Raw genomic sequence first — 26,314 nt, forward strand, 5'->3', positions numbered from 1 at the left:
GATGAGGAGACTGTCTTGGATCATCCAGGTGGGGCTAATATAACCACAAAGGTACTGGGCCTTATAAGAGGGAGGTAGGGGGACCAGAGAAAGAGATTTGAAGATACCATGCTGCAGGATTTAAAGATGGAGGAAGGGACCATGGGCCAAGGAATGCAGGTGACCCCTAGAAGCCAGAAAACTAGGAATCCAAGTTGGCAGGTTGTTTTAGCATTTATATCCACATATCTAGGTAGCATTATATCTCTAGATCCAAACTATTCATTGTCAAACATCAAATGTGTACATCCTACCATGAAATATGAGAATTCAGTTCCGATCTAAGCCTCTTCCCTTTCCCCACAGAGCCAATTCCATCACAGGTAGTTATTCTGGTTAGATAAATACTCCTAACTTGCACAACTGGGCTCCTTAGTCCAATGTGATTACTTCTCCTTCCATCCCAACTTTTGGTTTTTCCTGGAGTTTATAATTGCCTTTGTTTTATTGTTTCCAGGTTTTCTATCTATATCAACCCCAAACTTATTAATTGTTTCAATCTTCTCTCAATACAGTTCATTGCCATCCTACCATCCATCACCATCTGAAATTCTAAGTACTAGTTTTTAATTGTCCTTCCAGATAATTTCATGCTAATAGGAAACATATGCACGTCCATGCAATCCTGCTCTTTTTAAAGACACACACGGTTTACATTATGCATATGCTGTTTTGCCCTTGTGTTTTCCACTCAACGGTATTATCTATAAAGAGCGTTCTCTCTGAGCATAAATAGATCAGCCTCACTCTTTGTAGTGGCTACCTGGAAATGCTATATTTTATTTAAATAACCTCTGTTGATTATAGCTTTAGTTGCTTCCAGACCTTCAAACATATATATATATATGAATATAAATATATTAAATATAATACATATTATATATTATGTAAATATATATATGCACAGTCTATCCTCATTATTTATATATTCTATATTTTCAAATTCACTGACCTGCTGAAAGTTATTTGTAACCTCAAAATCAATATTCATGGCACTTTTGTAGTAATTTGTGAACATGTGCAGAGTAAGGAAAATTCTATTCCCCCAATGCACATGTTCCCAGCTCAGGTTGAACAGGGGAATGCTCTACCTTCTAGTTTCAACTCTCATACTGTAAACAAGTGTCCTTTCTGTAGTGTATTTAGTGCCACCTTTTTTTGTATTTTTGTGGCTTTTTGTTAGTTATTTTGCAGTTTAAAATGTCCCCTCAGATGTGCTCCCTTCGGCAGCACACATACTAAAATGTCCCCAGCATAGTACTCAAGTGTTGGCTCATGTTTCCAAGCACAATAAAGTTGTGATATCCATTATGTAATAAATACACATCAGATAAACTTCATCCAGGCATCAGCCACAGAGCTGCTGGCTGTGAGTTCAATGTCAATGAATCAACAATATATATTAATATATGTTACTTGCATATAAATACAATAGTGAAAACTCTCTGAATGATTCTAAAATGAGTTACTATCTTCTGCCTATGTACCTAGGTCTTCAAAGAAACAGTGACACCAATCACCAAATATGGCACTGATGTGTTTGTGGCTTGATAAATGTGAAATATTAAAGTGACAGTTTAACATCTTCCCTATCAACACAGATGGCTGTTATGCAATTAGATAAGATTCTGCATATAAAATCTTTAGTTCAAGTCCTGGCACAGAGTACATGTTCAATAAATGCTAGTTTTTTAGAAGGAGGAGAGGTATGGAACCAAATGATACCAGGTGTCATTAAGCGTTTAAGTTTGCCTGCCTCCGCAGAAGACCATATATCACAAATGTTTAGTGAGCATCTACATGGTGCCAGGTATAAAGAGAGGCACTTGGAACCATGAACAAATCAAAGATCTCTGCACTCATGGATCTTTTCTTTCATAGGTTGGATCTCGACTCCAGATTTAAAAAAACAAAAAAAAAGAATAAAAAGCAGTTCCACTTACGTGCATAGAATGGACTGGTCTTCCCGATCTGCAAACAGAAAGAAAAAAGAGCCATGAATTAAAATGAGCTCTGAGCTAAGGGTCTGGACTTGGCTCCTCCCAGGGCTCTCCCATTCTAAGGCTTCTCCATGCTGGCCTCATTGGAAGTGACAACAGGTCAGCTGGGCTCATTGCCCAGGCCACAGGGGCCAAGACCAAAGCCAAAAGGACAGCCCCAAAGTCCCAGAGGCAGCCCCAGAAAGATGCTGGAGCCTGACTGATCCAGGATTCATTAGCATCCAGCCACATCAGCTCTGGAGGTGTCCCGGGAGGCCCACCCCACCCAGATTAGGTTAGGGACCAAACGCAGATGTTGGATCTATACAGATCGGGGTCCCACTTAGCCACTTCTCCACTCTGTGGCCTTGGGCAAATATTCTTAAACTCCATGCCTCAGTTCCTTCATCTGTAATATAGTATTGTGCACATTTGTGTTTTTTTGTAAATCCAGCATCCATTTCCTCTTCTTCCAGAAGCATCCTGTGGTCCTTGAGGTTTCCCCCATCACCCCTGCCGTCATGTACAGTCTTAGTGGGAATGCCTCATAAGTACCTTCAACAAAGAGGTAAGAATGTGTTCCAGGCTGCATTGGTCAGACTGTCTGGCCTAAAACTCCAAGCTCAGTCAAGGACAGGGAAGCACAGCAGGTGGACAGAGCCCCGAGGCAGACTTCCTTTCTGCCCCTGGGCCCAAGCAGCCCAGTTTCTGTCATTTACCTAGCCTGATTCCTAGTGTTCCCGCTGCATCTGTGAGCTCCTCCATACTCCCCTACAAATCCCTTTCCTCTACTAGATGACAGAGTCAGTCTCTCTTGTTTACCACCAGAGAAACCCAAAAGATACAGAGGTCATCAAAGAACTAGACGTGATTAAGCAGACATTACCCATCACCTTCTACTCTTAAAGAGGCCTCTGAGGTGGAGCCAGGCTCTGAAGACCCATTTCCTTCCCAAAGAGGGATCTGAGAACAGTTACCAATACGTTCAATGGTCACCTAACAATGTAGAAATCCCAGCATCATATCTGCTGGTAGACAATGCCACAGTGGCAAGCATTTCTTAAATCCACTCCCTGGCTTCAGTCCTACTAGTTCAGCGCTCAGCTCTCACAAGCTTCATTTCATCAAAAATCTCCTAGGCTTGGTTTAACATTGTATCTCTAGTACTGGCACATAGATGGTAGGTGCTGAATTATGCTTGTTAGATGGATGGATTGAGGGATGGATGAGTAGATGGATGGGAAGATGAGTGGACGGAAGGAAGGAAGAAAGGAAGGTAAGGTAGATGGGTGAATGGAAGGGTGGGTAGATGGGTAGGTAGATGGATGGGTGGGTGGATGGATGAATAGACAGATGGACGGGAGGGTGGATGGGTGGGTGGATAGGCAGATGAGTAGGTGAGTTAGGTGGGTGGGTGTATGGGCAGATGGGTGGGAAAATGGATGGACAGATGAGTAGATGGATGGGAGGATGGAAGAAGAGGTGGATGGGCAAGTGAGTGGAAGGAAGGAAGAAAGGAAAGAAGAAAGGAAGAAAGGATGGGTGGATGGAAGAATGGATGGATAGGTAAATGGACAGGAGGATAAATGGATGGGAAGCTGGGTGAACAGGCAGATAGATGGCTGGATGGAAGGATGGATAGATGGATAGGTAGAGAGACAGGAAGACAAATGGATGAGTGGGTGGGTGGGTAGGTGGACGAATGAATGGAAAGAAGGAAGGAAGGATGGATGGATAGATAGGAAGAAAGAAAGAAGAAAGGAGGGAAGGGTGTGTAGATGGGTAGGTGGGTGGGTATATGGCTGGTTGGACAGATGGTTGGACGGAGGAGGGAAGGATGAGTGAGTGGATGAGAGAGTGGATGGGTGGGTGAATGGGAGGGAGGAGAGAGTGTATAGGTGGGTAAATGAGTTCGATGGATGGATGGATGGATGGATGGATGGGAATATGAATGGGAGGATGGATGGGACTGAAGAAGGCAAGGTGAAAGAGATGACTCTTTCATCTGTAGTCTTAACGGAGAACTGATTGGATGTGGGCACGTTCCTCAGATTCTATGCCCAACTCCAATCAGTTCTCTCTCTCTTCCCTCGGATTATAGATGGATGTTTGGGTGGCCTGGTTGAACGAAATCCTCAAGACAAAAGGCCTGAAGACTAGTCAGCTCTGGGGTTTCAATTCTTGTGTGTTTATATAATGGCACATTTAAAAACAGGCAGGCCGGGCGCAGTGGCTCATGCCTGTAATCTCACCACTTTGGGAGGCCAAGGAGGGTGGATCACTTGAGTTCAGGAGTTCCAGACCAGCCTGGCTAACATGGTGAAATGCCATCTCCACTAAAAATACAAAAATTAGTTGGGTGTCGTGGCACACGCTTGTAATCCCAGCTACTCAGAAGGCTGAGGCAGGAAAATTGCTTGAACTCAGGAGGCGGACGTTGCAGTCAGCCGAGATCGCGCCACTGCACGCCAGGCTGGGCAACAGAGCAAGACTCTGTTTCAAAAACAAATAAAAAATAAATACATAAATAAAATAGGCAGCCATTGAAAAGAACCAGGCAGAGCTTTATGGATGGACACAGAAAAATATCCAAAATATATTAAGCTAAAACTAAAAGATGAGGTAGCATAGTGTTATACCTTTTGTGTTTTAAAAAGACAGATATATAGGTAGGATGCAGTGGTTCATGCCTGTAATCTCAACACTTTGGGAGGCTGAGATGGGAGGATCACTTGAGGCCAGGAGTTCCAGACCAGCCTGGACAACATAGCAAGACCCAGTCTCTACAAAAAAAAAAAAATTTTTGATTAGCTGTGTGTGATGGACATACCCCTTGTCCCAGCTACTTGGGAGGCTGAGACAGTAGGATCCCTTGAGCCAAGGAGTTCAAGGTTGCAGTGAGCTGTGATTACACCACTGCACTCCAGCCTGGGCAATGGAGTGAGACCCTATCTCTAAAAACAGACCTGGGATGGGTGCGGTGGCTCACACCTGTAATCCCAGCACTTCGGAAGGCCGAGGCGGGCAGATCACTTGAGGTCAGGAGTTCAAGACCAGCCTGGCCAACATGGTGAAACACTGTCTCTACTAAAAATACAAAAATTAGCCAGGCATGGTGGCATGCACCTGTAATCCAAGGTACTCCGGAGGCTGAGGCAGGAGAATCACTTAAAACCAGGAGGTGGAGGTTGCAGTGAGGTGAGATCATGCCACTACACTCCAGCCTGGGCAACAGAGTGAGACTCCAAAAACAAAACAAAACAAACAAACAAAAACAACAAACAGGCCTGAGCCTGAAGTACTGAGAAAAGGGACAGGAGGAAGACCTACTTTCACCCATTCTACTTCTATCCTGGTTATGTTTGTGCTATGAACACATACAAACTTTTCCTCATCCCACCAAAAATGGTCAATAGAAAAAGAGTCGGTATCGTTCTTTATGAAATCATCATGACCACAAAGCTTAAAAAAGACAGAAAAGAAAGAGCCACCGCATTACGATCCCACTAACAGCTCCGATCTCCCGAGCGCTCACTGCACTGCAGGCGTATGCTGAACTTCTGTGTTGAAGTGACCCACTGAATTCTCTCAGCAGCCCCTGGGGTGGGCACTGGCATTGCCTCCATTTTACAAATAAGGAGAGTGAGGTTCAGAAGTGAGGCAACTTGCCCAAGGTCACTGGGGTGGGTTGAACTGTGACTCCCAAAAGCTATGTTCACTCAGAACCTCAGACTGCGATGTTATTGACTAATCAATTGATTGAGATGGGGTCTCACTTTGTCGCCCAGGTGGGTGTACAGTGGCGTGATCTCAGCTCACTGCAACCTCAACCTCCCAGGCTCAAGCAATCCTCCCTCTTCGGCCTCCCCTGTAGCTGGGACTATAGGCACATGCCAGCATGCCCGGCTAATTTTTGTATTTTTCGTAGAGATTGGGTCTTGCTATGTTGCCCAGGCTGGTTTCACACTCTTGGGCTCAAGTGACCCACCTGCCTCAGCCTCCCAAAGTGCTGGGATTACAGGCGTGAGCCACTGTATCCCACCTGTGATTTTATTTAGAATAAGGGTCTTGCAGATGTAATTAAGGGAAGGATGTTGAGATGAGGTCATCCTGGCTTGGAGTGAGACCTAAATCAATGGTGTCCCTATTTATAAGAGAAAGGAGGCCGGGCGTGGTGGCTCACACCTGTAATCCCAGCACTTTGGGGGTCTGAGGTGGGTGGATCACCTGAGGTCAGGAGTTCGAGACCAGCCTGGGCAACATGGTGAAACCCAGCTACTCGGTAATCCCAGCTACTCGGGAGGCTAAGGCAGGAGAATCGCTTGAACCCAGGAGGTGGAGGTTGCAGTGAGTTGAGATTTTGCCACTGCACTCCAGCCTGGGCAACAGAGCAATACCCCATCTCAAAGAAAAAAAAAAAAAAAACAGGAAAAAAACAATCAAACTTTAATCTCTCCATTATACTCTGGAGACAGACAGATACCCGTGCCTTTAGCTTCCACCCAGGGGGAGAAATTCACTCGAGGACAGAGCAAAATGGGAAACCAGTTTATTTATTTTTTATTTTTTCTGAAATGGAGTCTCACTCTGTCACCCAGGCTGGAGTGCAGTGGCTCGATCTTGGCTCACTGCAACCTCTGCCTCCTGGTTTCAAGCAATTCTTCTACCTCGGCCCCCCAAATAGTTGGGACTACAGGTGCGTGCCATCACGCCTGGCTAATTTTTCTATTTTTTGTAGAGACGGGGTTTCACCACGTTGGCCAGGCTGGTCTCAAACTCCTGACCTCAGGTGATCTGCCCGCCTCAGCCTCCCAAAGTACTAAAAAGTGATTTTTTAAAAGAGGGTGAAGGATAGAAGAACCAGGTACCCTGTGATTAGAACCCAGGCAGAGAGAACCTCCTGGGACCAGCCCAGACAACCTCCACCATCTTAAGGAAAGATTTTGAGATGGACAGACAGATGGGCTGTGTTGACCCACTACTTCAGGGAGAGAGGCAGGCTTTCCTGGCAGCCTTGTGAATCCTAGGCCCAGAGCAGGAGAGATTTATAGGCTCAGATGCTCACAGGGCCCCCAGGAGAGGGAGCGGGTTCCAGGAGAAGGCCTGGGAGCTGCCAGCGCGGCTCCGAGCTGGAGGCTGCTGGGAGACCTCTGGCCTGACGTTCCCATCAGAAACACACCACTTCCAGGCGTGGGAAGCTTGCAGGGTGCTGGTTACGAGCAGAAGGACTCCATGTGGGTGCTGTCTGCCAACCCGTGTGGAGCACATGGAACTCTGAGATCCTGGAAATTTTTATCTGATTCCTTCCCCAAGCCTGAGCTTGTGTTGGACTCAAAAGCAGTGTTCTCCGCCGTACAAAGCAGTTTCACTCCCTCCTTGCTTTGCACAAGTGATTTCTTCTGCCCAGTGCACCCACCACCACTTCTCCTCTGGCCTAATCCATTTTCTCTCTCTCTTTTTCTTCCATTGAGGTAAAATTTATACTACATAAAAAGAACCATTTTAAAGTGAATAATTCAAGTCAGGTGCGGTGGCTTATGCCTGTAATCCCAGCACTTTGGGAGGCCGACACAGCTGGATCTCCTAAAGTCAGGAGTTTGAGACCAACATGGCAAAACCCCGCCTCTACCAAAAATACAAAAATTAGCTGGGCGCGGTGGTGCACACCTGTAATCCCAGCTACTCAGGAGGCTGAGGCAGGAGAATCATGTGAACCTGGGAGGTGGAGGTTGCAGTGAGCTGAGATCGCGCCACTGCACTCCAGCCTGGGTGACAGAGGGAGACTCCATCTCAAAAAATAGTAATAAAAATAAAAAAATAAATAAAGTGCATAATTCAGGAGCATTTAGTACATTCACAATGTTACATAACAACCATCTTTATCTAGTTCTAAAATATTCTGTCACCCCCAAATGAAACCCTCTACCCATTAAGCAGTCACTCCCCCATAAGCCCTTGCAACCACCAATTTGCTTTCTGTCTCTATGGTCTTACCTATTCTAGATATTTTTGCATAAATGGAATTATAACATGTGTGGCCTTTCATGTCTGACTTCTTTCACTCGGCATGTGGCTGAAGTTCATCCATGTTGTAGCAGGTCCCAGACTTTATGCCTATTTGTGGCTGAGTCATATCACATTGTATGGATAGATCATATTTTGTTTATCCATTCAACAGTTGACGGACATTTGGGTTATTTCCACCTTTTGGCTATTCTGCATAGTGCTGCTATGAACATTCCTGTACAAGTTTTAGTCTGAGTACCTTTTCAGTCCTTCGGGTACATACCCTAATCTGTATTTGAAACATCGTCTTGGGAGTCAACTCTTCTACGATACCTTCTCTAACTCTGCACTTTTCTAGAGCTGAGTTGGAGACCTTTCCACTTGACCTCCTACCTGCAGGATGGCCATGGACCGTGGTGCATGTTGTACACTGCATAACTCTATGGAGAAACTATTTGCATTGGTCATTTATTGTATTGCATTGTGTATTTATTGCAATAATCTTTCAGCAGATGGAGGAAAAGTGCTTTGAGAAAACGGTGCCTTTCTCTAATATAAACGTGAGTGTCACATGGCCTAGTGGTTCCCATGGTCCACTGGTTCTCTCCATTTTAGTAATTATCATCATTGTGATCCTTACTTAACAAATGTCTCAAAACATTCTGGCGGAAAAAGGTACAGATGATATGGAATGATAGTAGGCCATCTATCCATGATATGGCATTCAGAGTTTTTGTTTTTCTTTTTCATATTGGTAAAAATTATGGACTTTATTCATAATATCCAAAAAATAGAAACAACCAAATGTTCATCAATGGGTAAATGGATAAACAAAATGTGGTCTACCCAGACAGTGGGATAGTATTCAGCCATGAAAAGAAAGGATGTTATGGCCGGGGGCCATGGCTCATGCCTGAAATTCCAGCACTTTGGGAAGCTGAGGCAGGTGGATTGCTTGAGCCCGGGAGTCCGAAACCAGCCTGGGCAACATGGTGAAACCCTATCTCTACAAAAAAAATGCAAACATTAGCTGGGCATAGTGGCACAATCCCTGTGGCCTCAGCTACTCAAGAGGCTGAGGTGGGACAATGGCTTGAGCCCAGGAGGTGGAGGTTGTAGTAAGCCACGATTGCACCACGGTACTCCAGCCGGGGTGATAGAGACAGACCTTGTCTTAAAAAAATATATAAATAGTACGAATCCATGATACAACGTGGATGAACCTTGACAACATTATACTAAGCGAAAGAAGCTAGCCGGCTGGGCGCGGTGGCTCACACCTGTAATCCCAGCATTTTGGGAGGCTGAGGAGGGCAGATCACGAGGTCAGGAGTTCAAGACCAGCCTGGCCAACACAGTGAAACCCCGTCTCTACTAAAAATACAAAAATTAGCCAGGTGTGGTGGCACGTGCCTATAGTCCCAGCTACTCGGGAGGCTGAGGCAGGAGAATCACTTGAACCCAGGAGGCAGAGGTTGTGATAAGCCAAGACCACACCACTGCACTCCAGCCTGGCCGAGTGCAGTGAGACACTCTGTCTCAAAAAAAAGAAGCCAGCCACAAAAGGTCACATATGATTCCATTTATATGAAATGTCCAGAATAGGCAAATCCATAGAGACAGAAAGTAGATTTGTGAATTTGTGGCTGCCAGGAGCTGCGGGTAGGAATATGGAGTGACAAAAAAATGTGCACAAGATTTCTTTGGGGGATGATAGAAATATAAAATTATATTGCAGCAGTGGCTGCATAACCATGTAAATTACAAGTGAATTTAGACAGTTATGCAGACATAGCTGCAATATTATTTAGGTGTGAACTGTATCCTTAAAATGAATTTATTTAAATTATACCACGTAAACCTTTTTTAAAAATGATGTTCATTTTATACCACCTCTGAATGGTTATAAATCTGACTTCTTCCACTTCATGCAGCTCTATTAGGTTTCCAACAATTACAAAATTGTTCGTTTTCAATGCTTTTCCCCCGAACCAATGAGCTCCTGAAGGTCAAGGGCTGTGCCTGATCTCGGGTACAAGGAACAATGCCTGACACACAGTAGGTGCTCAGGAAATGCTTGTTATTTTGAATTGCTCTCTGGCTCAGAGAGGCAACCAAGGTAGAAGCAATGGAAAATGCATATTCACGTGTTCACATATTCATTCAACAAACGAGTCCTGAGCCAGGTACTGAAAGCACAAAAGTCAGTAAGATCTGCTTTTTTTTTTTCTTTTCTTTTTTAAGAGATGAGGTGTCACTCTGATGCCCAGGCTGGAGTGCAGTAGCACGATCATAGCTAACTGCAGTCTGCAACTCCTGGGCTAACAGATCCTTCCATCTCAGCCTCCTGAGCAGCTGGGACTACAGGTGCATGCCACTACGCCTGGCTAACGGTTTTTTGTTTTTTGTTTTCTTTTTTTTTGTAGAGACAGGGCCTAGTAAGGTAACTTAGTAATATTACCCAGGCTGGTCCCAAACTCCTGGCCTCAAGTGATCCTCCCGCCTTGGCCTCCCAAGTAACTGAAATCACAGGCTCAAGCCAATGCACCGGGCTTCATGACTTGCTTATCCTTGCTTTTGAGAAGTTCATGACCCAGGGTGGGAGTCAGATTGGCAAAGAAATGACTGTAAGAGATGAGCAGTGCTACGATGGATGTGAACCCAAGTGCTATAGACGTGAAGTTTTTTGTTTGTTTTTTTCACACCACCTGAGCAAGACAGGAAGCCTTCACGGCAGAGGTGACCACTGAACAGCATTAAGAAAAATGTGAAAGAATCTCCTGGGGAGAGGTCGAGGCAGAGCATCCCAAGCAGAGGGTCTGGGACAGAAGCTCCAAAGTGGGCAGGGACACAGTACCGAGCCTTCGTGGAGTCTGGGAAGGCTGGAGCTGGGGGCGGCCGGCCATCATCAGGACCCGCCTGGGGCTGAGCTTCCCAGCCCAGATCCCTGGGGTTCATGTCACCTCACACCCCATCCTTAAACGTGCCTCTCTCCCTTCCTCCTCCCCAGACTCCCCACCCAGCCTTGGATGTGCAAGGCCCCAGGCACGTTTCCTGAGAAGATAAAGGGCTTCAGCAGTTCCTCCCCCGCTGTGGGCCTGAGGACTCCCAGGAGGTACCCAGCTCCCCACAGACCAGCTATTTCGGCCCAAGCCCAAACACAAGCTGGTGGATTCTGGCTGGGAAGCCAGAGCACTGCAGGCTGACCATAAAAGGAGAAAACCCAGCGGGGACTGAGCACAGACCCAGGCTCCCTGCGTCTGCGCTTCTTTCTGGTAACAGGCTGCTGGGGGACCCAGTGAGAGGTAATCAAAACCTGGGCTAGTAAAGAAGAAAGGTCTCAGCCTCCATTGCCTGTAGAAAAGTGGCTCTCTACCTAATGCCCCGCACGGAGGCAGATGCCAGAGGTTCTGGATCTTCCGTGGTGTGACTGTGAACGTGGCCACTGCATGGCCCTTGACAGTGGGTCCTCGGCAGCTGACTGCTAATGCCTGTTGAACTTGTCCTGTCCATGCACCGTGTCCCTACACACTGACCGAATTACCCTTGTAACAACTGGAGTAGGCACAGTCATCATCCTCATGGGACAAGTGAGGAAGCTGAGGCACAAAGTAATAGCCGGGGCAGAGCTCGGAGGTGAACCCAGCTCCAGAGCCCATGACCTAAGCCATTCTGTAAGTGAGGGCCCTTCTCTTTCTCCAGCCTTCATCTCCCCACTCTACTCTCCCGGCAGAGTTGGTTAGGATGAGATGCTGAGTAAGAAGAGATACTTTGAGAGCCTGTGCTGCAACCCAACAGGTGTTTTCCAAACCTACAGGAAGCCCTGGTATTGTAAAAGCAGAACTGGGCTGGGCATAGGAGCTCATGCCTGTAATCCCAGTGCTTTGGGAGGCTGAGGCAGAACGACTGCTTGAGGCGAGGAGTGTGAGACTCAAAGCGAGACCCCTATCTCTATGAAAAAAAAAATTTTTTTAATTAGCTGTGGACGGAGGTGTGTGCCTGTAGCCCCGGCTATTGGGAAGGCTGAGGCAGGAAAATTGCTTGAGCTTAGGAGTTCGAGGTTACAGGGAGCTATTATTGTGCCACTGCACTCTAGCTTGGGTGAAAGAGTGAAACTCTGTCTCAAAAAAAAATATAATAAATAAAAACATGAAAGCAGAACTGGCCAGTGAAGGGGTGTAGGAGACAGGAAAACCAATGCTCTCCCTCTTGGGCCTCCACTCCTACCTCCTACATTCTCCCCCTTCTCTCTGCTCCAGCCCCAGCAGCCTCATAGAACCTACATCAAGTTCCCTAGCCAAGCCTACACTTCACCTTCCAAGGAAGCCTCCCCTGTCCTCCCAAGGTCCCCAGGGCTACACTTCCCCACTCCCTGGACCTCCTCTTCTTAGCAGCTACTTGTGGGATGATTCAATTCGTATTTACACATACGCACAGTAGGCTGTGTCTAGGACAACATCGAATAATCAACATTGCTAGAATGACCGGGTGTGGTGGATCACATCTGTAATTCCAGCACTTTGGGAGGCCGAGGCGGGAGGATTGCTTGAGGCCAGGAGTTTGAGACCAGCCTGGGCAACATAATGAGACCTCATCTCTACAAAAAATCAAAAAATTAGCCAGGCGTGATGATCTGCGCCTGTGGTCCCAGCTACCTGGGAGGCTGAGAGGGGAGGATCACTTGAGCCCAGGAGTTGGAGGCTGGAGTGAGCTATGAGTGTGCCACTCCACTCCAGCCTGGGCAACAGGGCAAGGTCTTGTCTCACAAAAAAAATGCTGTTGGATAAAGAAAGGAATGGGGAGCCAGACTGCCCAGAGGCTGGGAGGACACCGAGGGAGGTGGCTGACACATGCAATTTAACAAGGAAGGTGCTGGCCAGGCACTGTGGGTCACGCCTATAATCCCAGCACTTTGGGAGGCCGAGGTAGGTGGATGCTTGAGCTCAGGAGTTCAAGGCCAGCCTGAACAACATAGCAAAACCTCATCTCTACAAAAAATACAAAAATTAGCCAGTTGTACTGGTGCATGCCTGTATGCAGCTACTCTGGAGGCTGAGGTGGGAGGATCACCTGAGCCTGGAGAGGCTGAGGCTCAGGTGAGCCGAGATCACACCACTACACTCCAGCCTGGGCAACAGAGTGAGACCCTGTCTCAAAAAAGCCCAAAACAAACAAGGAAGGTGTTGCCAAGTGTCAGCTGGGGCTTTTCAAGTTCACTCCCTTAAGTATGTCCCTTTTTCAATTTAATATTTACAGTTTTTGGTTTTGTTTATTATTTTTTTTTTTGAGACGGAGTTTTGCTCTTGTTGCCCAGGCTGGAGTGCAGGGGGCAATCTCGGCTCACTGCAACCTCTACCTCACGGGTTCAAGCGATTCTCCTGCCTTAGCCTCCTGAGTAGCTGGGATTATAGTCGCCCACCACCATGCCTGGCTAATTTTTTGTATTTTTAGTAGAGATGGGGTTTCACTACATTGGCCAGGCTGGTCTCGAACTCCTGACCTCAGATGATCTGCCTGCCTCTGCCTCCCAAAGTGCTGAGATTACAGGTGTGAACCACTGTGCCTGGCCAATATTTACTATTTTATAACAAATAATTCTCCTTTGCTGTCTCCCTTCCCTGTAATGCACCATTGGTACCAAAAATAAAAATAAAATAAAAATAAAAACGTGAACTTTTCATGATTAGTCAGAGCACCAAACAGATACTCCTAGCACCTCTGTAAAGACTGAGCCAGCCAGACAGAGCCATTCATTCCCACACACAGTCCCCCATCATTCCCAACCGGGCCAGACACATAGATGACAGCCACTGAAAAACCCACAAGAAACAGAGAAGCATTTGGCTGTACCCCCTCCTGGAGATGTGTTTGTAGCAGCACTGCCTCTGCAGAGAAACAGCTGGGAATTACTTCTTGGCTCCGCCCTATCACCTCTGCCCCCAGGACCCGTTTCCTCACCAGGGAAATCGACAAAAATCCAGACCTTTCAAGGGCATGAAGATGACTGAAAGAGACTGGATTCAGAAGGAGCTTAAAATTGTTTTACCCACAGCACATTTAAGAGCTTGGTAATTGCCGTTAATATCATCTTTGTCATCATCATCATCATCATCATCATCATCCAAAATAGGGATCTAGGGAAGAGGTTATAGACAGCAGTGATTCTGAATCGGCAGGACAGGATATTCAACCAAGGATATTTAACCCCTTTCTGATTACAAGGTGTCATGGTCTGAATGCTCATGTCTCCCTCAAATTCATATGCTGGAATCCTTACCCCTAAAGTGATTATATTAGGAGGTGGGGCCTTTGGGAGGTGATGAGATCATGGGGGTTCAATCCTCATTGGGGGAGAGACCCAGAGAGCTAGCAGGTCCCTTCCACCACGTGAGACATAGCGAGAAGGTAGCACTAGGCCCTCACCAGACACCAAGCTTGATCTTGGACTTCCCAGCCTCCAGAACCATGAGAAACAAATATCTGTTTAAAAGCCACCCAGTCTATGGTATTTTGATATAGCAGCCTTAACAGGCTAAGACACAAGGCCTATGCTAGTCCCTTAGCCTTCTGGGGGCCTCAGTTTCCTCTTCCGTTATATGGGGACAAGAATACTACACTATCTATACCACGCTACCTAGGAGGGAAGAGTAACATTCTGAGGGCAACGAAGCTGGGTCCCCAGGTTTGACTCTCAGTTCTGGGGCCAAGTAGGTGTGCTGAGTTTTCCCCATCGATCAAATGGGGAGGCTGCCACCCACCCTGTGTGGTGCTAGTGAGGGCCGAGCAATGTGGGATTGATGGAGTAGTGAACCCAGGTCCTGACCTATTGCAGGGGCGCTGAGGACATCAGTGCCCTTCTTCTCTCTGCTTCTACTGGGGAGCAGCCTCAGGGGAGTTGGGTGAGCAGGAACCATCCCCCAGGGGGCTGCCAATCTCAAGCAGAAGGATACAGCCAAGTGTGGGAACTTGCAAAGTGAAGAAAGTCGTTTGGATCACTCCACCCGCAGAGTTGTCTTAAGCTTAGAGAGGACTTAGCCAAGAGCCCCAAGCTGATAAAGGCTGGCTGTTATTTCTTTTTTTAATCCCCTGAGCGTGGCCATTTGTTGCTAATGAGGTGAGGACAAAACATTACTTGTGGCTATCTTGCATAGGGCAAGTGCAGAGGCTCAGAATGGAATCTTATCTGCTTTCCTGCCCCTCCTACACCCCAGGGACCCACGGAGGGGCTCCAAAGTGGTTCTTGTGTGGAGGGCTTTAATGGTGCTTTTCTCCTATTCATCACGTTCATTTATTGAACTCAGCTCCAGCCTCCTAAGCTTTGAGCTGTCAACACTCTGAGATGAAAGACAGTAGACAGCCTTCCGTGGGATTGAGGGGGATCCCTGTGGTTGCCCGGTGTCACCAACTGACCAGCAGGGCTCCGGCTTTGGAGTCAGGATAATCCAAGTGTATATTTGGCTCTGACACTTAACAAATCTGCAGCAAGTTCTCCACTCCTCTGAGTCTGTTTTCCCAGCTGTAAAAGGGGGCTAATAATAGCTCTTGCGGCTAGCGTTGGATCACCCAATAAACCTTGTAAGCATATGCTGAAGGCACACCCACACAGGCACGCACGAGAAGGAAGAATGCCATAGTTGCCATTTCATAACCACCACGAAGATAAACATCATGGGAAAAATAGCAACTTTAGGCTGGGCACGGTGGCTCACACCCATAATCCCAGCACTTTTGGAGGTCAAGGCAGGAGGATCACTTGAGGCCAGGAATGAGAGACCAGCCTGGGCAACACAGTAAGATCTTATCTCTAAAAAAAAAAAAAAAAAAAAAAAAAAAAGTTTTTTCACTAGGCACAGTGGGCTCAAACCTGTAATCCCAGCACTTCGAGAAGCCTAGGCAGGTGGATCACTTGAGCTCAGGAGTTCAAGACCAGCCTGGGCAACATGGTGAAATCCCGTCTCGACAAAAAATACAAAAATTAGCCGGGTGTGGTGGTGCGTGGCTGCAGTCCCAGCTACTTGGGGAGCTGAGGTGAGAAGATCACTGGAGCCTAGGAGGTCAAGCCTGCAGTGAGCCGTGTTTGTGCCACTGCACTCTAGCCTGGGTGACAAAGTGAGAACCTGTCTCAAAAATAAAAAAGACTGGGCACGGTGGCTCATGCCTGTAATCCCAGCACTTTGGAAGGCCAAGGTGGGTGGATCACCTGAGGTCAGGAGTTCAAGACCAGTCTGGTCAACACGGTGAAACACCATCTCTACTAAAAGTACAAAAATTAGCTGGGCATGGTGGCATGTGCCTGTAATCCCAGCTACTCAGGAGGCTGAGGCAGGAGAATCACTTGAACCCGGGAGGTGGAGGTTGCAGTGAGCTGAGATCGTGTCATTGCACTCCAGCCTGGGTGACAGGGGTGAAACTGTGTCTCAAAACAAACAAACAAAAAACACTTTTTTTTTTTAATTAGCTAAGCATGGGGGTGCATCTCTGTAATCTCAGCTACTTGGGAAGCTGAGGCAGGATTGCTGAACCCAGGAGTTTGAGGCTGCAGTGAGTTATAATCGTGCCATTACACTCCAGCCTGGGCAACAGAGCAAGACCCTGTCTCTAAAAAAACCAAAAACAAAAACAATTTTGTCAGCCTTCTTTACTTTATAATTTTTTTTTTTGATGACATATGCCTGAACCTTAATAGTTTCAGGGCTTAATTTTAAAATTCCTAATCTGGTCCTGTCCACCTTGTAGGTTTGTGGTAAAGATTAACTGAGAATATTTCTGTAAAGCCCTGAGCTTTATAGGAAGCATATAATAAAAATCCATGATTATTATTATCGCTTCTTTGCAAAAGAAGGCATGAGAGAATTCCCATGAGAAGATGGTAGGCTGAGTGCATGCATTTAGCTCTCTTCCTTCCTAAACCTTACTAAAATAACTGTAAAAGACTTTCCAAAAATACATGAACCAGTTTAGCCGGGCATGGTGGCTCATGCCTGGAATCCCAGCTCTTAGGAAGGCACAGGCATGAGGAAAGCTTGAGCCCAGGAGTTCAAGACCTGCCTGGAAAATATAACAAGACCCCATTCTCCATACAAAAGGGGGGGAAAAAGGCCGGGCGTGGTGGTTCACGCCTGTAATCCCAGCACTTTGGGAGGCCGAGGTGAGTGGATCACCTGAGGTCAGGAGTTCGAGACGAGCCTGGCCAACCCGTCTCTACTAAAAATACAGAAATTAGCTGGGCATGGTGGCATGCACCTGTAATCCCAGCTACTCAGGAGGCTGAGGCTGGAGAATCGCTTGATCCTGGGAGGTGGAGGCTGCAGTGAGCAGAGATCGTGCACTCCAGCGTGCGCGACAAGAGGGAAACTCCATCCCCCAAAAAAAAAACAAACAAACCAAAAAGTGTAAAAATACATGAGGCAGTTTAAAAAGAACTAGAGAGGGGAGAACAGCAAAGCCATCTTGGAAGACAGAAAATGGGATAAGCGTTGAAAAGTACCAAGAAAAAGGCCAGACACGTGGCTCACGCCTGTAATCCCAGCACTTTGGGAGGCCGAGTTGGGTGGATCACCTAAGGTTGGGAGTTCGAGACCAGCCTGACCAACATGGTTGAACCCCATCTCTATTTAAAATACAAAAATTAGCCGGGTGTGGTGGCGGATGCCTGTAATCCCAGCTACTTGGGAGGCTGAGGCAGGAGAATCACTTGAACCCGGGAGGTGGAGGTTGCAGTGAGCCGAGATCATGCCATTGCACTCCAGCCTGGACAATGAGAGTGAAACTCCATCTCAAAAAAAAAGGTACCAAGAAAAAAGTCTAGGTGAGCAGTGAGGGAAGGTGAGAAACGACCTAACTTCAACACCGAATTCCCCATTTCTGCCCCAAACCTCAGAAACTGGCAATGCCAGGGGCCTCTGGAAGAAAAGATCAAGGAGGAGACAAAAACGTAAGGACTGGGTCAAATATAAGGCACTGTTAGACCCCTCCCATATCTTCTACACTCCCTGAAGCCAAGTGACTGCCCTTCTCACACCCCACAGAAGGTGGTGGGTTTAGTCTCTGGTGAGGGTTAAACAGAGGGTCTCCATCCTGGGGAGACACCAGGAACCATACTGAAAGAAGGAAGGTAATGTACAAATTTCACTGCACATTTTGAAACCCTCAGCTTCTTTTCAACTAGACCCTCAAAATGATGCTAGACAAATCTTTAACCTCCAGGCAGAAGATTTTTCTACAAACCTTCTCTGAAGAATCAGATTAGCCCATGAACAAAAGACTGAAAGATGAAACAGAAGCGTCCTAATGGGGTAGCCCAGCACTTTCATATTACAGCCAAGCACATCAGCAAGCCCATCCTATAAGCACTGAGCTTCCATCAACAATTTGGTATCCTATGCACTAAAGCATCCAAGATGAATGGATAGCCAAGAATCCCAAGACATCTGAAGAAATCCACTAATATGACAGACAGAAGTTAAAACAATTAGGAAAATATGTATCTTGGAGGAAATAGACTCTGCATTAAATATCCTCTGAGAAACAGGATACTGCATCCACAGAAAAAGAATATCATATGAAAGAAACATTTAAAAATAAAATAGAATTTTTGGAATTTAATAAAATATATACCAGAAATTTAAAACACAATGGAAGGGTTAGGGAAAAAAGTTGAGGTAAGTGCCCAGAAAATACCATTAAAAACATTAAAGTGATGAAAATGACAAGAGAAAGAGATTTAAATTATAGGATTAGTCTAGGAATTCCATTATGGAAATAAAAAGACTTCTAAGAAAAAGAAACAGAGAACACAGGGAGAAAGACAGCATCAAAGAAATAATTTGCAAAATTTCCCAGAATTTGTGGACACAAGTTTATAGATTAATTGGGCCACTAAGTGTCCAGGATAACAAATAAAAATGGACTCATAGCAAGTCCCATCATCCTGAATAGGGGTACAAAGATAGTCTAAAAGCTTCTAGAGAAGGAGGAAAAACAAAAACTGGTCATGTACAAAGGATCAAGAATATTCCCAGCCAGGAAGGTGAATATAATCACACACACACACACACACACACACACACACACACACACACACACACACACGAATCAGATTGGGTTTCATCTTCTCAAAACTGAAACTAGAAGGCAACAACACAAATGCCTTAAAAGCTCAGGCAAGAAAGTTATTTATAACTTTCTGAAAACAACTTTCTTGCCTGAAATTTTAAACCCAGCTAAACTATCCTTTAAGTGTTAGAGAAGCATCAAGCCTCTCAGATGTGGAAGTTCTCAATGCCTCAAGATCACGTACATTCTTTCTTGAGAAGCTACTGGACAAAGTGCTTGATTTAAGCAGGAGAGTAAAGCAAGAAAGAGGAAGACATGAAAACTGGGAAACAAGGAATCCACTATGAAAGCATTAAGGGGAATTCCAAGGATGGTGAAAAAGATCCTATATGACAGTTACTAGCTATAGAGAAAGCCAGGGCAGATCAGAAGGCTATAGTAGAGATCACGTTCAAGGAGATGATATCAATATGATATCCAATAAATGTCTGGACATATTAAAAGAAGATTAACACATTTAGAAAGAGATTTTGGGGCAGAATTGGTGGTTAAGTACATGGAAAACAAGATTGGGGAAAAAAAGGCAATTGCTAACTCCAGGAAAAAGAAAAGTCATACAGAAAGAAGAAAAATAGTCACAAAGCAGTGCAAAGCTCAGCTTCGAATAACATCTACATAATCATAATAATGTAAACTCTAGATAGCATTACATAGTCATAATAATGGAAACTCTGAACACTGAGTTTGTCAAAACTAAGATAAAATTATACTGGGACTCTGATATGAGGCATGTGTGTTGGAATGAGGAAATACGGGCAAATCCAGGGGGTGAATGAGCTAAATTTCATCTTTCATGGAGGCAAGTCAATAGATGATACCTAAAATTGAAAACAAAATTAAGATAGCAGCACAATGATCAAGTGTTGTTTTCAGAGATATGGTGGTAAATACCAAAAAAAAAAAAAAATCAATTAAAGGAGTTGAGAAGTAGCAGAGGATGGCTATTTTTCTTAACAAGCCTTCAAAAATTACTTGACTCTAAGCCATCTGCATGAATACTTTTAACAAAAATAAAAACCAATTTTTTAAAAAAGGGAACAAGGAATTCCTACATGCACTGATATGTAACACCCTCTGGCAAAATATAGAACTGTATATATATGGAATGCTAGTATTTGTAGGGAAATCTTAGGGAAGAAAATAGATACCTATTTGCTTATACTTGCAAAAATATCTCTAGGAGAAAACCTCATACACTAGAAACCATAATTGTCTCTTGGGAGGGAAGCTAAGGGTCTAACGCACAAGGGTTGAAGGGAGAAGTTCACCTTTTGAATTTGTATGTATCATCTTTCCAAAAACAAAACACGGCCGGGCACAGTGGCTCATGCCTGTAATCTCAGCACTTTGGGAGGTTGAGGCGGGCAGATCACCTGAGGTCAGGAGTTTGAAACCAGCCTGGCCAACATGGCAAAACCCCATCTCTACTAAAAATACAAAAATTAGCCAGGCATGGTGGTGTGTGCCTGTAGTCCCAGCTACTCGGGAGGCTGAGGCACAAGAATTGCTTGAACCCAGGAGACAGAGGTTGTAGTGAGCCGAAATCATACCACTGAGCTGAGATCGTGCTGCTGCACTCCAGCCTGGGTGGCAGGGCGAGACTCTGCCTCAAAAAAAAAAAGGAGGGGAGAATTTAAAAAATAAACATGACATAATTTATGCATATGCAGATATAAGATACATATTTTAAATATCAGCTTCTCTTCCCGTACCCTCAACGGGCTTGGCTTCCATTTGGGAGGGTGCCATGTTGTGAAGTGTCTCTTAGAAAGTCCCTCCCATTTTCCCAACTCCTGTGAGGCAGCAAAGGGCTGAGCTCTGGCTCTGAGCTCCCTGCCACAGTATACTAGTCAACCCCTCTAAACCAGCTCCTCCCACACTCATCATACCCATTCTCACCCCTACATTTATGCTTTTATTATTCTTGGCTAGAAAGCCATCCCTGCCCCCTTCTCTCACTTTAGCAAACCATTCTTCGAGGCTTATAAAGCCCCACCTCTATCAAATAACCCACCCCATCCATCCTGACCCTGGTAGGTTCTTTTCTATAAATAACTCTAATCATTCATTCATTCAACAAATACTAACTGAGCAGCTACTATGTGCCAGGCACCAGAAAATGTGCTGGAGATACAATGATGAACATGCAAGAAGGATGGAGTTTATAGGTCCTCAGGAACTTACTGTCTATGTGACACAACTGCAATGCTTCATCTTATATTCAGTGCATGTGTGTTACCCATCCCTCCTCAATCCCGCCTTTTCACACCCCATCTTTTCCATGAAGAACTCAAGGAAGAAGCCACATGTGCTAGCTTTCTCTCTCTACCTTCATGGTAAGCTTAGTGTGGATCCCAGCCCAGTGACTTAACAGAATGAGATAGTGCCATTTATCAATGGAGTCAACACACTGGACCTACATGTTTCTTCACAAAAACCAATTTCCTACTTGGGAATGGAGAAAAAATTAAGCAGATGTACAGAATTCTTCCCAAGCTTAAATTTTTCTCCATTATTTTTGACATTCTTTCTATTTATTTTTATTTATTTATTTTGAGACGGAGTCTCGCTTTGTTGCCCAGGCTAGAGTGCAGTGGCGTGATCTCGGCTCACTGCAAGCTCCGCCTCTCGGGTTCACACCATTCTCCTGCCTCAGCCCCCCTGAGTAGCTGGGACTACAGGCGCCTGCCACCGTGCCTGTCTAGTTTTTTTTGTATTTTTAGTAGAGACGGAGAATCACCATGTTAGCCAGGATGGTCTCGATCTCCTGATCTCGTGATCCGCCTGCCTTGGCCTCCCAAAGTACTGGGATTACAGGCGTGAGCCACTGTGCCCGATTCTTTTCTTTTTATTTTTGGAGTCCGCCATCATTGATTTGCCAGAAAGCACCAGGTCATGCCAAAATAGACGAGTGCATAGCAGGTGTTGGTTAACATTTAAATTAAGTAAAGAGTTTATCTTTTATGGATGTGCATATTCACGGTTTTCATTTTCTTTCTTTCTTTCTTTTGTGACAGGGTCTTACTCTGTTGCCAAGGCTGGAGTACCACAGCACAATCATAGCACACTGCATTCTTGAAGTCCTGGGCTCAAGCCATCCTCCTGCCTCAGCCTCCAGAGTAGCTAGGACTACAGACTCGCGCACTGTGGCCAGCTAATTATTTTTTTGCAGAGACAAGAGCTCACTATGTTGCCCAGGCTGGTCTCTAACTCCTGGCCTCAAGTGATCCTCCTGCCTCGGCCTCCCAAAGTGCTAGGACTGGAGACACGCTGCTGTGCTCAATCATGATAGTCATTTCCTATTGGAGCTTACTATGTGTCAAGTGAGCATTTCCAAGTAGTTTCAGAGAGCTGACTATGCAATTTTGTGTTAAAACCTAGAGCCCATGAGGAATCAAATATATGAACACAGGGTGTCCTTGTCAATTACAACATTGCCTCACAGTTAAGAGGGGGTCTAGCGCAGGCATCTCAAACCACCGACTGGTACTGCACAGCAGGAGGTGAGCAGTGGGCTTCATCTGTATTTACAGCCACTCCCTATTACTCCAATTACTGCCTGAGCTCTGCTTCCTCTCAGATCAGAGGCGGCATTAGATTCTTATAGAACCACCAACCCTACTGTGAACTGTACATAAGAGGGATCCAGGCTGCTCATAGTGCTCCTTATGAGAATCTAATGCCTGATGATCTGTCACTGTCTCCCATCACCCCTAGATGGGACCGTCTAGTTGCAGGAAAACAAGCTCAGGGATCCCACTGATTCTACATGATGGTGAGTTGTATAATGATTTCATTATATATGACAATGTAATCATAGAAATAAAGTGCACAATAAATGTAATGCGCTCGAATCATCCCGAACCATCTCTCCCCTGCGGTCCATGGAAAAACTGACTTCTACGAAACTGGTCCCTGGTGTCAAAAAGTTGGGGACTGCTGGTCTAGGAAAGCAAAAGTCCCCACAACACAAAAATATTCTTCAATGACTACATGAGCGATCAAACTCCACCGAAACCTCCTTCTCCAACGATTCAGTGGCTTCACCTTGCCAATTATTGGGTATCAATATCCACCATCATGATACAAACACAAAACAAAGTGGCAGCTCTGCAAAATAAGGTGCAGTGACTGGCAAAGTCAGTGGCCTTGGAAAGGCCAAAAAAAAGATTCAGGGGCCAAGTGTGGTGGTGCACGCCTGTAATCCCACCACTTTGGGAGGCCGAGGTGGGAGGATCACCTGAGGCCAGGAGTTCAAGACCAGTCTGACCAACATGGTAAAGCCCCATCTCTACTAAAAATAAAAAATTAGCCTGGTGTGATGGTGCATGCCTATAATCCCAGCACTATGGGAGGCCGAGGCGGGCAGATCACAATGTCAGGAGATCGAGACCATCCTGGGTAACATGGTGAAACCCCATCTCTACTAAAAATACAAAATTAGCCGGGTGTGGTGGCACATGCCTATAATCCCAGTTACTTGGGAGGCTGAGGCAGTAGAATCGCTTGAACCCAGGAGGTGGAGGTTGCAGTGAGCTGAGATCACACCATTGCACTCCAACCTGGGCACCAAGAGGGAAACTCCATCCGAAAAAAAAAAAAAAAAAAGAAAGAAAACAATTCAGGGCAATTCACAGCTGAATGAACACTAAGACCACAGGGGTTTTGAGAGACTTAAACACTAAAGAAGTAAAAGAAGCCCTTAGGAAAACTGGTGACCCATCACATAAATCTGTAAGAATGATCCTTTTCAGCTCGGGCTGCAGAAGTCAAGCATGACATGAAGATGTCACTTTATGCTCACATGGTTTCATCCCTCACCCCAAAAAAAGTTACAGAAAAAAAACCCACACCCACTCTTAATTCATTTTATACTGAATCTGCAAATTAGCACCTACGTGTAATTACGATAAAATTCTTATTACATGTAAGCTGAAATTAACCTATTTTTATAATTTGCAATGTTGGTTTTCTTTTCTTTTCTTTTCTTTTCTTTTGAGACAAGGTCTGGCTCTCTCACCCAGGCTGGAATGCAGTGGCGTGATCTCGGCTCACTGCAACCTCCACTTCCTGGTCTCAAGCGATCCTCCCACCTCAGCCTCCCAAGAAGTGGGACTACAGGTATGTGCTACCACACCAAAGTAATTTTTGTATTTTTTGTAGAGACATGGTTTCGCCATATTGCCCAGGCTGGTCTCGAACTCATGACCTCGAGCAATCCACCCATCTGGTCTTCCCAAAGTGCCAGGATTACAGGCATGAGCCACTGTGCCTGGCCTGCAATGTCATTTTTCAAGCTCAGTCAAATATTTTGCCCACTCTCTTTCCCTCCTCCACACACATACTATCTACAGTGAAACTTTGGTCTCTGTTTTAAGTGATCTTTTTCTGGAATGAATTATCTTCAGATAGTAAAAATTTCCTTCATTTTTCATGCCATTTAGCTCAGTTAGTGTAATGAAAGGTCACATAAAAAAATGTTAATGGTGATGAGTTTTGGATGATAGAATCATAGGTGGCAGCAAATTCTCTTTTACTTAAATATATGTTTAAGTTTTTCTAGAATGAATATACAATATTAAAGACTTTTTAAAGTTACAAATAAATTTTTTCAGAGCACTGTAGAAATGCTTACCCATCTGTCGCTCCCCCTCCTTCTCCTTTGCTAACAGAATTTTATTTCTTTTTGGTATTTAGATCAAAATGTGCTTAGTGGGACCTCAGCTCCAGAAAAGAACCAGGAATTGCTGGGTATGGTGGCTTATGCCTGTAATCCCAACACTTTGGGAGGCCAAGGCGGGTGGATAACTTGAAGTCAGGAGTTCGAGACCAGCCTGGCCAATATGGTGAAACCCGGTCTCGACTAAAAATACAAAAATTTAGCCAGGCATGGTGGTACACATCTGTAATCCCAGCTACTCTGGAGGCTGAGGTGAGAGAATCACTTGAACTCGGGAGGCAGACGTTGCAGTGAGCTCAGATCATGCCACTGTATTCCAGCCTGGGCAACAGAGTGAGACCCTATCTCAAAAAAAAAAAAAAAAAGAACCAGGAATGGTTCAAACAAATCACAAACACTCCAATCCCCTCTGCCAGTGATTGCTGTAGGGGTTAGCATATGACCAAGTTTCTACCTGACTTAAAAAAAAAAAGAGAGAGACACACAGGGAAAGAATCTTACCCTCCACTTCCTTCATGCTTTTGGATATTATCACATGAAAACGTGGTATCTGGAACTATGGCTACCACTTTGTGACCATGAGGAAGAAGCTGAGAAAAATCCCAAGGAAGTCAACCCTGAAATCAGCCACCAGACTTCCCGTTATGTGAGGCAATGAACTCCTACTGGTTAAGCCACTTTAGTTAGTTGTTATCTTACTTGCAACCAAAAGCACCACAAATGATAGGAACACTGAGGTCTGTGACGCTCAGCTTCCCAAAGGTGTACACGAACCACTTTGTAAATACTCTTCCATCAAGGGACACCATAAAGAATGTGTGTGTTTGTGTGTTTAATACAAAGACAGATACCTGACTCCAGGAGCCATCACTTTACAACCTGAGATTACAGCTCCAAGATTGCCCTTGCAAGGCTCCACCTGCTGGTCTTTGGAGGTAATGGCAGGCCCTGCCTAGAAGGGCCAAGGTTCTGGTCCTACCTGTGGAGTCTGGCTAACTGTCAGAAAGTTGGGGCACTTATACCTGAGTCCCTCTACCTTGGGGGCGGGGTCGTGGCATCTCTCAGGCACACCTGGATTCCTGCCTCAAGAACTTCCAGAATTGGGCTCCTCTCAACTCCCAACTCAGATCCCTGGGTTCCCACCTGTTGGTGCCCTTTCAGAGGGGGTGTGAGTTTTCGAGTTTCTTGTACTCTTCGCCTGACCTGGTACACTTGTTTGCATTAACTGCCTAGTCCCTCTGTTTGACTTGGGGGTGGCTATTTCAGGGGCTCCAAAGTGTTCTAAATAGAAGGTGAGAAGGCCTGGGTGCAGGGGCTCATGCCTATAATCCCAGAACTTTGGGAGGCCAAAGTGGGAGGATCGCCTGAGGCCAAGAGTTAGAGACCAACCAGTATAGCAAGATCCTGTCACTTCCAAAAACAAAACAAAACAAAACAAAAACAAAACAAAAAAAAACCACCTTTTTAAAATTAGCTTGACATGACAGTCCACGCC

The 26,314-nt window shown here is 45.5% G+C and overlaps 1 protein-coding gene across 1 annotated transcript in view; it reads right to left on the reverse strand.

Annotated features, from left to right (window-relative positions):
* LOC115933144 (myosin-11-like) overlaps positions 1–26,314 on the reverse strand; it is a gene marked incomplete at its 5' end in the record, with an annotated part of 88,318 nt that overhangs the window by 40,647 nt on the left and 21,357 nt on the right. The window contains 1 exon segment of the mRNA XM_055364263.2: positions 1,983–2,010. Within this exon segment, the coding sequence (XP_055220238.2) occupies positions 1,983–2,010 (28 nt within the window).

The sequence above is a fragment of the Gorilla gorilla genome, chromosome 18, assembly GCF_029281585.2.
Source record: "Gorilla gorilla gorilla isolate KB3781 chromosome 18, NHGRI_mGorGor1-v2.1_pri, whole genome shotgun sequence".
NCBI lineage: Eukaryota > Metazoa > Chordata > Mammalia > Primates > Hominidae > Gorilla > Gorilla gorilla.